This window comes from Trichomycterus rosablanca, chromosome 4 (genome assembly GCF_030014385.1).
Source record: "Trichomycterus rosablanca isolate fTriRos1 chromosome 4, fTriRos1.hap1, whole genome shotgun sequence".
NCBI lineage: Eukaryota > Metazoa > Chordata > Actinopteri > Siluriformes > Trichomycteridae > Trichomycterus > Trichomycterus rosablanca.
The window spans coordinates 50,009,673-50,024,429 of NC_085991.1; the positions used below are offsets into that span (position 1 = coordinate 50,009,673).

At 39.2% G+C, this 14,757-nt stretch overlaps 1 protein-coding gene across 1 annotated transcript in view; it reads left to right on the forward strand.

The window, feature by feature from the left end:
• LOC134311979 (leukocyte immunoglobulin-like receptor subfamily B member 3-like) overlaps positions 1–14,757 on the forward strand; it is a 107,419-nt gene that overhangs the window by 15,293 nt on the left and 77,369 nt on the right. Inside the window, exons 11-12 of the mRNA XM_062993628.1 lie at positions 241–333; positions 830–1,102. Coding sequence (XP_062849698.1) covers positions 241–333; positions 830–1,102 — 366 coding nt within the window. The remainder of the gene's footprint in view (positions 1–240; positions 334–829; positions 1,103–14,757) is intronic.

Here is a 14,757-nt window from a genome sequence, read left to right on the forward strand (position 1 = left end):
TACTAATCCAGTACCTTGACCTTGGCTACAACTGCCCTGTTGCATGTGATCTGCTTTAACAGACTATTTAACCCTAAACATAACTGTCAAGGTGTGATCTACACAAGGGTCATTTGCATAATCTGAATTGGCTGAATACTGCTTCAATTTTTAATGCACTTACTTTTAATTCATTCACACTTATGAGAACAAATTTGTTAAAGCAGTTTTCATTTATTCGTTTTTTTTTTCTTTCTACAGAGAGACCAAAACCAGTTGTGATCATAAATCCTGATAATCACGTGTTTATAGGAGAGACTGTTACTCTCACATGTAACATAGAGAATGGAGGAGGTGTCCAGAACTGGAGCTACAGCTGGAATAAAGGAGGTTCAGACCAAACTGTCAGTAATGATCAGCAGTACAGAATCAGTGATGTTACAGAGAATCATGCAGGTAAATACACCTGTACAGGAACAGAGACAGGAGGATCACGTTCCTCACACCCCAGTGATGCTGTTCTACTGACTGTATCAGGTGAGTCTGATCATCTCTTCTGTATTTAATAACATCTGTATCACATCAGCATGTATTCAGTACTGGTGTAGAGGAGACAGAGATTAGAGACCTACATTATCTCACTGCAGTTCCTTTCTAATCCAGACTGTGATCACACTGATGTTTTACCTCTTATATTGTTTATAAATGTTTATAATTTTAATATTTGGTGAAGTCTTAGTTTACCTGATACAGTGGATCACATGATCAGTAACAGTGTGTGTTTCTGTACAAGTGATTACTGTGATAAACAGATCAACATGTGAACTGAACTGTGTTTCATCTCTAACAGAAAAACCAAAACCTGAACTCACATCTAACCATAAAGTAGCTGCACTAGCAGGAAACTTAGTGCTTCTGTACTGTGAACTGAACCCAACTGCTGGATGGAACTTCTACTGGTACAAACACACACAGAACACTGAGACTGAGACTACAACACACCCCTCCTACACCATCTACTCAGTTAGTGTCTCTGATGGAGGCCAGTACTGGTGCAGAGCTGGAAGAGGAACCCCAGTCTATTACACACATTACAGCAGTGCACTCTGGGTAAATGTTACTGGTGAGTAAAATGATTCCTGCTAAATAAGTGATAACGTTTTGTTATTTTATTGTCATTTTCCTCCCATCCCACTCATAAGCTGTTTACTAGACATAAAAATCTAATCTAACTGATGCTAATTTTCTGAAATTGAAATATGACAAAATTATAAACATTTGTCTCTTCATACAGTTTTTTTTTTCTTGTTCCAAACCTTAGGAATCATATTCCATAATTGCCTTAGTTTTATATTAACCCTGTAGAACCCAGAGATATTAACCCAATAACCCAGGCTCCTTATATGTCCAACCTCCACCCACAGCTCTGTAAAATGGAGTCTGAAGCACAGCACAGAAATGGTGGAGACAATCTGATTCTTACTGTTTCACAACTGTTTCTAGAGCCAGAAATCTTGCTTGTTTGTGGGTGACCAAATACTTATTTTCCACCATAATTTACAAATAAATTCTTTAAAAATCCTACAATGTGATTTCCTGGATTTTTTTTTCTCATTTTGTCTCTCATAGTTGAAGTGTACCTATGATGAAAATTACAGACCTCTCTCATCTTTCTAAGTAGGAGAACCTGCACAATCAGTGGCTGACTAAATACTTTTTGGCTCCACTGTTTAACAAGACAGAACTGCGACCCCTAGGCAAATGCAAAGTGAAAAACCCCAGGAACCAGAAACTGTACAGATTAAAGTTCCAGGTAGTGGACCAGACATTTGGAATTCCCCTGCTAGGCAGAAGGGCGAGTGAGGCAATGAAACTGATCAGAGTGCAATACGAGAACATACTTGCCACAGATATTATTGTGTAAAAACAGGAGACCGTAGAAGGACAATGGACACGGGATGAAATAATGACAGAATTCAAGGACGTGTTCACTGGAGATGGCTGTTTGGAAGGTAAATATGCCAAAGAGATCGACAAGACAGTTGAACCAGTCAGGTTTCCAAAATGCAGGGTTCCAGTTGCCATGATGAAAGCTCTTAAAGAAGAACTTGCTGATCTAGAGCGGAGAGGGATCATAGCACCTGTTGACTGCAGCACAGATTGGATAAGTAGCATGGTAGCACTACAGAAACCATCAGGCAAATTGAGAATTTGTATTGATCCAAGACCTTTGAATAGAGCACTCAAACGTAGCCCACTATTGAGGACATTCTACCAGACTTATCAAATGCAAAAGTATTTACAGTCTGCGATGTCAAACAAAGGATTCTGGCATGTGAAAATGGAAGAGGAATCAAGCTATCTTACCACATTTTCCACACTATTTGGCAGATTTAGATGGCGAAGAATGCCAGTGGGCATCAGCCCAGCACCGGAGGTCTTCCAAAGAAAGTTGATGCAAGCACTATAGGGTCTGCCAGGCATTTATGTTATAGCTGATGATGTTCTTATTACAGGAGAAGGAACAACAGTGGAAAATGCAAATAAGGACCATGATGGGAAACTGAGACAGTTTTTGCACAGATGTCGTGTACGGAATATCAAGCTCAATGCAGAAAAGTTCAACCTCAGAAAAAAGGAGATAGCCTATAGGCTGAAAAACAACATAGCCAACACACCAGTTCTAAAGTACTACAGCCCTGAGGATGAATTCACGTTACATCCTCAGGGCTGTATTAGAAGCTGCTCTGACACAAAATGATAAACCTGTAGCTTTTGCTAGCAGAGCACTCACTCCAACTGAGAAGGGTTATGCCCAAATCGAGAAAGAATGTTTGGCAATTGTTTTTGGAATGGAGAAATTCCACCAGTACACCTACGGACGACAAGTAACGGTACAGAGTGATCATAAACCATTGGAAAACATCCAAAAAAAGCCTTTACTGAGCGCACCAAAACGTCTACAAAGAATGCTACTCAGACTACAGAAGTACAGTATTGATGTGACCTATGTGCCAGGTAGAGATATGTTACTTGCTGATACTTTAAGTAGAGCATACTTACCAGAGAGTACCACATGTCCAGCTGAAGCTGAGATTGAAACTGTAAATATGGCACAGTACTTGCCAATCTCAACAGAGAGACTGAAAGCAATCCATTCTGCAACAGAGACTGATGCAAAGCTTCAGAAACTGATCCAGGCAATTCAAACAGGATGGCCAGCAAACAAAAAGAATGCACCTTCAGAAATAGCACAATACTACACGTTTTAAGAGGAACTGACTTACCAGGATGGAATAGTGTTTAGAGGAGAGCAAGCAATCATTCCCGATGAAATGAGAGAAGACATCCTGCACAGAATACACTGATCACACCTAGGAATAGAAGGATGTCTCAGGCGTGCAAGAGAATGAGTATGTAAACAAAAGTGATACATATAGGTCAATATATAGGTACATTCGACAGCAAAAAGAAACATTACATCCACATGAGATCCAGACTAGACCTAGACTTTTGGGCTAAAGTAAGTACAGACCTATTTTTCTTTGAGGACAAAGATTATTTAGTGACTGAAGATTATTACTCCATTTTTTGGGAAGTGGACTACTTACCTGATACTACATCCGCCACAGTAATTAGAAAGCTAAAAGCTCACTTTGCTAGACATGGCATTCCAGATGTTGTATGTTCAGACAATGGACCCCAGTATACCTCTAATGAGTTCCAGCAATTTAGCAAGAGGTGGGAGTTCGAACACAGGACATCATCACCCAGATACCCACAAAGTAACGGGAAAGCAGAGTCTGCTGTTAAGATGGCTAAGCGAACAATGAAGAAAGCAAAAGCCTCAGGTAAAGACAATTATCTGGCTATATTAGACCATCGCAATACACCAAGTCAAGGTCTCAACGCCAGCCCAGCTCAGAGACTTTTCAGTAGGAGAACAAGGACCCTCCTACCAATTACTGACAGTCTTCTAAGGCTGGAGATTAAACCGACTGAAGAAGGACTGAGATACAACCAGCAAAGAAAGGCCAAATACTACAACTGAACAGCAAAGGATCTGCATGCTTTAAACCCAGGAGACAAAGTAGGAGTCCAACCTTTTGAGCCACAAACAGTCTGGAGACCAGCTACAGTAAACAAACCAGTTGATCACAGATCCTATGAAATCAAAAATGAAAATGGAGTATTGAGGAGGAACCGACGACACTTGCGAAATGAAAAGAACACACCACTGACTGATTCAGATCATGAATCCAACAACCAGTCAACAAGTCAACAACCAGTAGTTACACGGTTTGGTCGGAGAGTGATAAGACCTTACTATCTCAGAGACTATGCAGAGTAGAGATAAAATAAATAAATAAGTCTCTTAATATTTGAACATAATTTAGGAGTTTTATTAGTTAATTTAAATGGTTTATTTTGAAAAAGAAAAAAGTAAAGAAACATTGAGATGCAAAATAACTTTGATTTATGTAGATTTCATGATTGAAATGTGGTTTTATGTATTGTTATTTTGTCATGTTATGGAAGAATGTTAATTAATGCAAAGGAACCGACTAAAACAAAAACAAAAAGAGATGTAACAATGTGTGTTCATGTATGAAACATATGATGGTTTTATGTTTCAGTACGGACCAGTTAGAGCGACGTACAGACGTATGTGGGTTTGTGATAGAAATGTTCATACATGCGATAGTTAATGTCCATTACTGTTGTACATTTAATAAATATAAAGTAAGCAAGTACAAAGCTTTAACCGTCCATTTTGTTTATTGACATGATAGTCAAGAAAGGAAACAGAGTGAAACACTAAATTGTCCATGACTGTGTTCAATATAAACTGAACTGATGAATCTTGTGTAATGAGTAACTACCGTTACTGTCATGAATGTAACCAAAGTGTAAAACATGAGGTTACAATCCTAATAAACAAACAATCAGTTGACATGCATATAATTTAAAAGCAACAATGTAATTGTTTTTATTTATACATTTTTTTATTCTTTTTGATATGTTTTAGTTTATGTTTTATTGCTGTTTGTTTTTCCACTCTCCTCCTACTTCTATCTGTACCTCTCATATTATTGCTTATTTGTTTCAATGAAATGTCTTAATGCTGTTTTCTCTTCTTCCTTCCTGTATGTTAAATTAATTAATTTGATGCTGATAATGTAATTTTGTACTACGATTTGTACTGTTTTGTATTGTTTTTATGATCTCCTGCCGCCCGAACAGTGTTGATTGATTTTTTTTTCTGTGCAATATATTTTTATCTCTTTTAGTGCAATATACTTTCGTAAAATAATATGTATATTTTTTTCTCTTAGTGCAATAATACATATGATGCTGTTTTTTGATAATGTCTTATCTTTTGCCCATGCTATGTTCAATTGTGTTGAATAATGTCTTCCTTGTGTAATTTGTAAAGTTTTATCTTATTATTATAAAGTCTTATCTTATCTTATTTTATCTTATTACTTGTTTTTTATGTAAAGCGTATTTGAGTGTCTTGGAAAGCAATATATAAATAAAATGTATTATTATTGTTATTATTATTAAATTGGGAGCAAAATAACAAGAGAACGCTGACCGAATTAAGACTGACCCTTACCGAGCATGCGTATAATCTCAAGCAGTAAAAACGTGAAAGAAAATGCAGTTATTATTGTTCTAGCATGTTCCAAAAATTAAATATAAACAATAACGTTTTTCATAAATTTGGATTAAATTTTTTGACTTTCTTTGATCTTTTTCATATTTGCACCATAGATTTGGAACATAAACAGAAATACAGTTTTTATTGTTCTATTATGTTCTACTTATGTTCTACTTATGTGGAAATATGAACGTTTAATTTTTCATATATTTGACCCACTGTAATATACAGGCACTGATCACATTCAGTCAGATGATTTGGTGTTGATTGCTGCTGAATCTGTGGATTAAACCATTGAATCATCTGACTGAATGTGATCAATGCCTGTATATTACAATGGATCAAACACATGAATAATTAAACTACATTAAACTGCATTACTTGTGGCCTGCCAGTAATTCCCCTTTTTACCAGATGGTGGCAGCAACTCTGTGTCAGTCATTCACATGCACAGCGGCAAACCCGTGAGTGAGACGTGCTCGTGTATGACGTCATAAAAGCGACACAGGCTGTACGAACAACGATTAACGTGGACAAAATCTGACGTGACGTGTTGTACTAAAACAACGAGCTAAGAATTTGAGTGGTGGAGAAACTTCTGCCCAGTAATAATTTAGAGAAACTCAGAGTTCCTGCGTCGTTCTTTTAGTACATAAAGCCACGTTAAGCTTTATTTTTGTGAATGCGCCCCGAGTTTATTTGAGTTTTTAAAGTTCAGTTAGAAATTGAAATGCTTCTTCTGTTCTGTGTGTTCTGATTTGTTCATCTGAATGTTTACATGTGGTTGTTGTTCTCTGTGTGAAAATATAATGATTAAATAACAGCGTATTATATTCATATTTTATTGTTTAAAAATAATGTCGTCAGGGACTGTTGGGCCCTTGAGCACTTTCACATGATCAAATCTGACCCTCCTAGAAAAAAGTTTGGACACCACTGATCTATGGGTTCATCTACTGGACAACTAGAGAATTACTGCTGGGATTACTACAGGTTTAACATGTTAGTACAGACTTAGACAGAATCATTAAAATGTGTCTTTATTTGTGGGCTCTGTCACAATTTTAATCTATTTGGGATCAGGGGTGTGCATGAAAAACCGATTAAACAGAAATCGAGGAAGAATTAATTGTTTGATTGATGCTGTCGGTTCAAATGTTACTTACATTTATTTCCAACAGTTGAGATATAATTTAAATTGGGAGCAAAATAACAAGAGAACGCTGACCGAATTAAGACTGACCCTTACCGAGCATGTGCGTAATCTCAAGCAGTAAAAACGTGAAGGGCCCTACAGCTGTAACCCTAAAACTTTTAAAAGTCTCATTTTTCTACCCAAGTATTTTTAAGTACAGTCAAGCCAGAAAGTCTGCACACCCAGTGGCATAACTAGGAGCTCATGAGCCCTCAACAAATTCTCAACTAATTTCATATATATATATATATACTGTATGGTGATAGCTGATCAGAATAAATTAAAGGTACTCACTCAGAAGTTCATGCGGCTGCCTTGTGCTAAGCAAAATCATCTACAATAGACTTCAAGTCCAAATTCCTGGATCTGGTATTTTAATGCACAGTTTTAGTTATTTTAATTCTACTTAACAAAAATATTGTAATATAATAATAACGACCTGCCGAGTGCAGCCAATGGGGGCAGTGAGGTGAGTGGTTGAGTTAATGTCCTGGGGTTTTCTTTAAGGATCTCGCTGTACTTAGCTGCATTTATCTTTACTTCTATCAGGACTAGTCACTGCTGAAAATTATCTCCACATCATGATGCTGCCACCGCCATGCTTCACTGTAGGGATTTACATTTACATTTTCAGCATCTAGCAGACACTTTTATCCAAAGCGACTTACACAATGAGCTGAACACGATGAGCAATTGAGGGTTAAGGGCCTTGCTCAGGGACCCAACAGTGGCAACTTGGTGGTGGCGGGGCTTGAACCGGCAACCCTCTGTTTACTAGTCCAGTACCTTAACCACTGAGCTATCACTGCCCTATGGGATGGCATTAGCCAGGTGATGAGCTGTGTCTCGTTTCCTCCAGTTCAAAAAGTTTAGTTTTGGGTTCATCAGACAAGAGAATCTTGTTTCTCATGGTTTGAGAGCCTCTAGGTGCCTTTTGGCAAACTCCAAGTGGGCTGTCATGGACCTTTTACTAAGGAGTGGCTTCTGTTTGGCCACTCTACCATAAAGACATGATTTGTGGAGTGCTTCCTGGATGGTTCATCTTCTGATGTCCACACGCTGGAGCTCTGTCAGAGTGACCCTGGGGTTCCTACTCACCTCCCTGGCCAAGGCCCGTCTTCCCTGACCGCTCAGATGGAAGCCACTCCTTAAAAGGTCCATAACAGCCCACTTGGAGTTTGCCAAAAGACACCTAGAGGCTCTCAAACCATGAGGAACAAGATTATTTTGTCTGATGAACCCAAAACTAAACTTTTTGAACTGGAGGAAACTAGGCACCGCTCATCACCTGGCTAATGCCATCCCTACAGCCAGGTCTAGGAAGATTTTTTATGGTTCTAAACTGCCTCCATTTAAGAATGGCGGAGGCTACTGTGCTCTTTGGGAGCTGTAAAGCTGCAGCAATATTTCTGTACCCTTCTCCAGATCTATGCTCAGACAAATCCTGTTTCCAAGGACTGCAGATAATTCATTTGGCTTGGAGTTTGCTCTGATATGCACTGTTCACTGTGGGACCTTATATAGGCAGGTGTTGGCAATCCCCAATCATGTCCAATCAATTGAATTGACCACAGGTGGACACCAATTAAATTCTAAAAAAACATTTCAAGCAGTTTCAGTGAAAACAAAATGCACCTCAGCTCACCTTTGTGTGTCATATCAAAAGGTGTGATATTTAACATTTAGATTTTTTAATAAATTAGGACAAATGTCTAAAAACCTGCTTTCACTTTGTCATCATGGCTAATTTGTGTAGAATTTTGTGACAAAAAATGAACTCAATCTATTATACAGTAGAATGAGTCTGTAATGTGATAAAATGTGGAGAGGGTGAAAGGGGTGTGCAGACTTTCCAGCGTGACTGTATACCTACAGGGAAATAAGTATTTGATCCCCTGCTGATTTTGTAAGTTTACCCCCTTACAAAGACTTGAACAGTCTATATTTTTATGGACGGTTTATTTTAACAGAGAGAGACAGAATATCAACAAAAATCCAGAAAAAAAACATTAAATAAAAGTTATAAATTAATTTGTATTTAATTAAGGGAAATAAGTATTTGATCCCCTACCAACCAGCAAGAATTCTGACCCCCACAGACCAGTTATGTGCACAAAAGGCACACAAATTAGTCCTGTAAGACTCCTGTCACAGAATCAGTTTCTTCCATTCAAATCTCTCGACCACCATGGCAAGACCAAAGAGCTATCAAAGGACGTCAGGGACAAGATTGTAGACCTGCACAAGGCTGGAATGGGCTACAAGACCATCAGCAAGACGCTTGGTGAGAAAGAGACCACTGTTGGCGCGATAATTCAAAAGTGGAAGAAATACAAGATCACAGTCAATCGCCCTCGCTCTGGAGCTCCATGCAAGATCTCACCTGGTGGGGTAAGAATGATTCTGAGAAAGGTGAGGTCAGCCCAGAATTACACAGGAGGAGCTTGTCAATGATCTCAAGGGAGCTGGGAGCAGATAAATGCTGAATATGACCCCAAGAACACCATCCCAACTGGGCATTTCTCTGCCTCCAAACACGGCGAGTGGAGTTGATGCCAAAGAGCTCAATTTTGGTCTTATCTGACCATATCACATTCTCCCAAGCTTTCTCTGAATCATTCAGGTGTTCATTGGCAAACTTCAGGCGGGCCTGTACATGAGCCTTCTTGAGCAGAGGGACTTTGCGGGCACTGCAGGATCTCAATCCATTACGGCGAAGTGTGTTACTAATGGTTTTCTTGGTGACTGTGCTCCCAGCTCCCTTGAGATCATTGACAAGCTCCTCCCGTGTAATTCTGGGCTGACCTCACCTTTCTCAGAATCATTCTTACCCCACCAGGTGAGATCTTGCATGGAGCTCCAGAGCGAGGGCGATTGACTGTGATCTTGTATTTCTTCCACTTTTGAATTATCGCACCAACAGTGGTCTCTTTCTCACCAAGCGTCTTGCTGATGGTCTTGTAGCCCATTCCAGCCTTGTGCAGGTCTACAATCTTGTCCCTGACGTCCTTTGATAGCTCTTTGGTCTTGCCCATGGTGGTCGAGAGATTTGAATGGAAGAAACTGATTCTGTGACAGGAGTCTTACAGGACTAATTTGTGTGCCTTTTGTGCACATAACCGGTCTGTGGGGGTCAGAATTCTTGCTGATTGGTAGGGGATCAAATACTTATTTCCCTTAATTAAATACAAATTAATTCATAACTTTTATTTAATGTTTTTTTTCTGGATTTTTTGTTGATATTCTTTCTCTCTCTGTTAAAATAAACCTTCCATAATAATTATAGACTGTTCAAGTCTTTGTAAGGGGGTAAACTTACAAAATCAGCAGGGGATCAAATACTTATTTTCCCCACTGTACCAATGATGGATAATCAGCTTTTTTCACTACAATGAGACGCTCCCACCTAGTGGTGATATAAGACGATAACACCCGAGGTGTGTTCATTACGTACAGTTTACTCTGTAACTTTGCGAAGCTGGATCTTCTGCAGTGACGGCAACCAAAACAAAGATAGGATGTTGGAAATGGAAGCTGTTTTTCTTGCTTTTGTAGCGATCTCTGGATATTCTGCCTTGATTTGAATTTAAACCACTGGCAGGTTTCAAGTTGACTGAAACAAACTTTTTAAGGCCACAATCATTTACAATCTCCAGCACTTGATCCTCTTCCACAAACATAATGTGGTGCTTTTAAAAACTCAAATTTGCTTTAGAATTGATCTATTTTTACTCTCTCAATTCAATTCAAAGTGCTTTATTAGCATGACAAATAATCTCTCTCTCTCTCTCTCTCTCTCTCTCTCTCTCTGAGAACAGATCTACAGGAAGTATTTAACACTTTATTCTCACTCAGTCGATCAGTTAGTTGGACAGGATGGAGTTCAGGACACTTCCTGTGATGCTCTCAGAGTAATAAATTGTTCTCGTATCTTCATTAACTTGTTGAACGATAATTAAGAAATGAGGATTAATAATCCACAAAATTGAATCAGTTCATCTGGACACAAGTTTGTAGTAGAGATACATGTCGTCTCTCAATCCGAATGACTTCTTCAGTCTGAGCTGGTGGTGAATAACCCAACCTTATATGCAGTTGATTTGCATAACGACTGATTACTGCCCATTGCATAACAATGGAACCAGTGATCAGGTCCATATGCAATTCACAATGACCATTAATTACAATGGTCATGTGTGTCTTTCACATATGATTGGGGTATAACTCCTATTACGACGTTGTAAGATGGTGAGAGATGTACTCTCAGGCCCCCTCCCCGGTTCAGAGATGGTTGTTCCCTCTTCACATAGATGGCCTCTTTGACTCCCCGTTCAAACCAGCATTCCTCCTTGTCAAGGATCTGCACATCTTCATCTTTAAATGAGTGGCCACTGGCTTGCAGGTGGGTGTAAACCGTAGAATCCTGGCCAGAAGAGGTCAATCTTCTATGTTGGGCCATCTGTTTCGCCAGTGGCTGTTTAGATTCCCCTATGTACAGTTGCCGACAATCCTCCCGGCACCTAACAGCACACACTACGTTACTCTGTTTGTGTCGAGGAACCCGGTCCTTAGGGTGAACTCATTTCTGGCGTAGCGTGTTCTGGGGTTTGAAAGCAACTGAAACACGGTTTTTGGAGAATGTCTGTCTTAATTGTTCCGATACTCTCGCCACATACGGAATCACCACTGGTTTGCGCTTAGACCGCGGTTGTTCTTCTCCTCCCTTCGATCCAATGGAGCTGTGTTTGGGCATTTTTCCCGCTTTTACGAATGTCCAGTTGGGATAACCACATTCACCCAGGACCTTCTTGACATGAGATTTCTCTCTATCCTTGGCCGTAGTGTCTGTGGGGATGCTGTTCGCTCGGTGGTGCAGCGTCCTGATGACTCCTAGTTTGTGCTTCAATGGATGATGGGAGTCAAACCTTAAGTACTGGTCCGTGTGTGTTGGTTTGCGGTACACATTTACTTTCAAACGTCCCCCATCTTTACTAGCAATTTCACAGTCTAAGAAGGCTAAACTGTTGTTGCTTGCATCTTCCCTTGTGAACTTGATGCGTTTGTCCACTGAGTTGATGTGGTCCGTGAAATGTGGTACTTCCTCGGATTTTATTTTAACCCAGGTGTCGTCCACATATCTGAACCAATGACTCGGTGGTGTCCCTGAGTAGGACCTTAGTGCCTTCTTTTCCACTTCCTCCATGTACAGGTTAGCAACAATAGGTGAGACGGGGGACCCCATAGCACACCCATGTTTCTGTTTGTAGAACTGTCCTCTGTACGAGAAGTAGGTGGACTAAAGACACAGTTCTAGGAGTGTGCACGCCTGATCCATGGTAAGGGTGGTCCTCGTGCTCAGGTTGGGGTCACCTTGTAGTTTTCATACGGACCACCTCCACTGCCTCCGCAACCGGAATGCACAGGAAGAGGGATGTAACATCATACGAGACCATTGTTTCCTCCGTCTCCATGATGATGTCCTTCACCTTGTCCACAAAATCCATGGTGTTCTGAATGTGGTGTTCCGTGCTACCTACCAACGGGTTGAGAATCGATGCTAGAAACTTAGAAATGGTATAAGTCACAAAGTTAATCATACAAACAATGGGTTGTAAAGGTACATCCTGTTTGTGTATCTTAGGTAACCCATACAGACTAGGTGTAGCCTCCCCCGGATGTAATTTGTAGTACAAAGCCCTGTCAATAGCATTGTTCTGTACTAAAACTTTCAGACAATCTATCACCTTTTTATTGTAGCTACTACCTGGATCTTGTTTCAGCAGCTCATAAGTGTTAGTGTCACTAAGTAACAACATCACTTTCTTATGAAAGTCTATCTGGTTTAACAGAACAGTACATCTACCCTTGTCAGCAGGAAGTATGATGATGTTATTATCCTTACTAAGTGTAGTAAGTGCATACCTCTCATCTCTGCTGATGTTGGATGGCAGTGGCTTTGCATTACTAAGGCAAGCTGACACTTTCATCCACAACTGTTCAGCTTCCAGGTCGGAGATGTTGTTGTTGCAGATTGCTGATTCTGTGGCTGTGATCAGTTCCACTAGTGGGACTTGCTTTGGTTCACCACCAGCTCAGACTGAAGAAGTCATTCGGATTGAGTGACGAAACATATCTCTACAACAAACTTGTGTCCAGATGAACTGATTCAACTTTGTGGATTTGTGTACCTAGATTATTGAGCATGCATCAACAGAGGGTTAATAATGTTAATTAATTTATGAGATTCTGTGTGATTAATGAATGTGTGTGGAGTTCAGCTTGTTTTTAAACTTTTCTCTGATGCTGAATTTAAATGGATGTTGTTTTTTACTCTTGTTTAGATCAGGAAAGCTGATTATTAAAATGATTTTTCATTGTTTACTGTATCAGTGATTTGGTTATTTTTTGTTTTGTAGGATGTTTTTTTATGACATTTACAATTTTAAGCATTAACACGCTTATGGGGCATGTTTACCATTTTAGGAGCACAAAAACATACGTTTCTTTTTCTGATTATACAAACTTTGAAGCTGGAAAGTCTGCACACCCCTTTCACCAGAGTGGTTATTTGACTTGTATTTTTTATGCACTGTCCTTCATGGCTGGTTCTGCGTTTCCTTTTTTTCCACACCTTTTTTCTGAGATCTGGATTGTCGCAGGCTTGTCATATTGTGACAACAAGTTTTAATTTCTTTAATTACTTTTTACCCTGCAGGCTGTGGATGTGTTTCAGCTATTCGCTATATTATGTTTCTGTTATTTTATTTTCTCACCTCTTTAATTTTCCTGTTACCCTTTTTGTTTGTGGCTTTTTAGTGTTGGTTAAGCTTCCTGCATCCTGCTAAACCTGGTGCCTCAGTGATGAGGAACGACCCAACACATTACAATGTACATATATTTTCAGTATTTCTATAAACACGTCAGTGTTTCTGTGGTGTGATAATAAAGTGGTACATGAACACAGCGCCTTTATAAAGTACTTTTTTTGATTATTGGTTTCAGGTTCTCATAAGAATTGTCATAAAAGTTTTAGTAATGTCATGTAATATAAGATTTTTATTCATGCACCATTTATATCACAATGTTAAATAGTTTTAGCTAAACACATTTATCATTTTAGCAGCAATAACTGCAGCCAAATTCTTTCAGTATCTAGAGATCAGTCTTTCATCTCTCTGTGGAGAACATTTGGCTCATCTTCATTTGCAGAATTGCTTTTTTAGAAACACACTTGTGGGTGTACAGAAAGTAGAACCATTTTATCATGCACAATCTGTGTTCATTTTACATCAGTCTTTTTTTAATAGACACTTTTTGATCACATGATGTTATGTCTAAATAACCTAGCAACACTGCTGCACTGGATACACTCATACAAGTACATCACACACGAACATGTCATGGCTACCAATCATTTCTGGTGATTCTGTAATGCTTCTGTAATTAATATGGACACATGGGCTTAAAAATCCTTTAGGAAAAAAAATGCTGAATACACGTAAAGTGGTAGCTACAGTATATATCAACAGTAAGTGGTAGCTACAGTATATATCAACAGTAAGTGGTAGCTACAGTATATATCAACAGTAAGTGGTAGCTACAGTATATATCAACAGTAAGTGGTAGCTACAGTATATATCAACAGTAAGTGGTAGCTACAGTATATATCAACAGTAAGTGGTAGCTACAGTATATATCAACAGTAAGTGGTAGCTACAGTATATATCAACAGTAAGTGGTAGCTACAGTATATATCAACAGTAAGTGGTAGCTACAGTATATATCAACAAAATATAGAAGTTCTGTTTCTGGGTGGACTTGCTTAGGGCAGTTGTAGCCTAGTGGTTAAGGTACTGGACTAGTAATCAGAAGGTTGCCGGTTTAACCTCAACCACTGCCAGATTGCCACTGTTGGGCC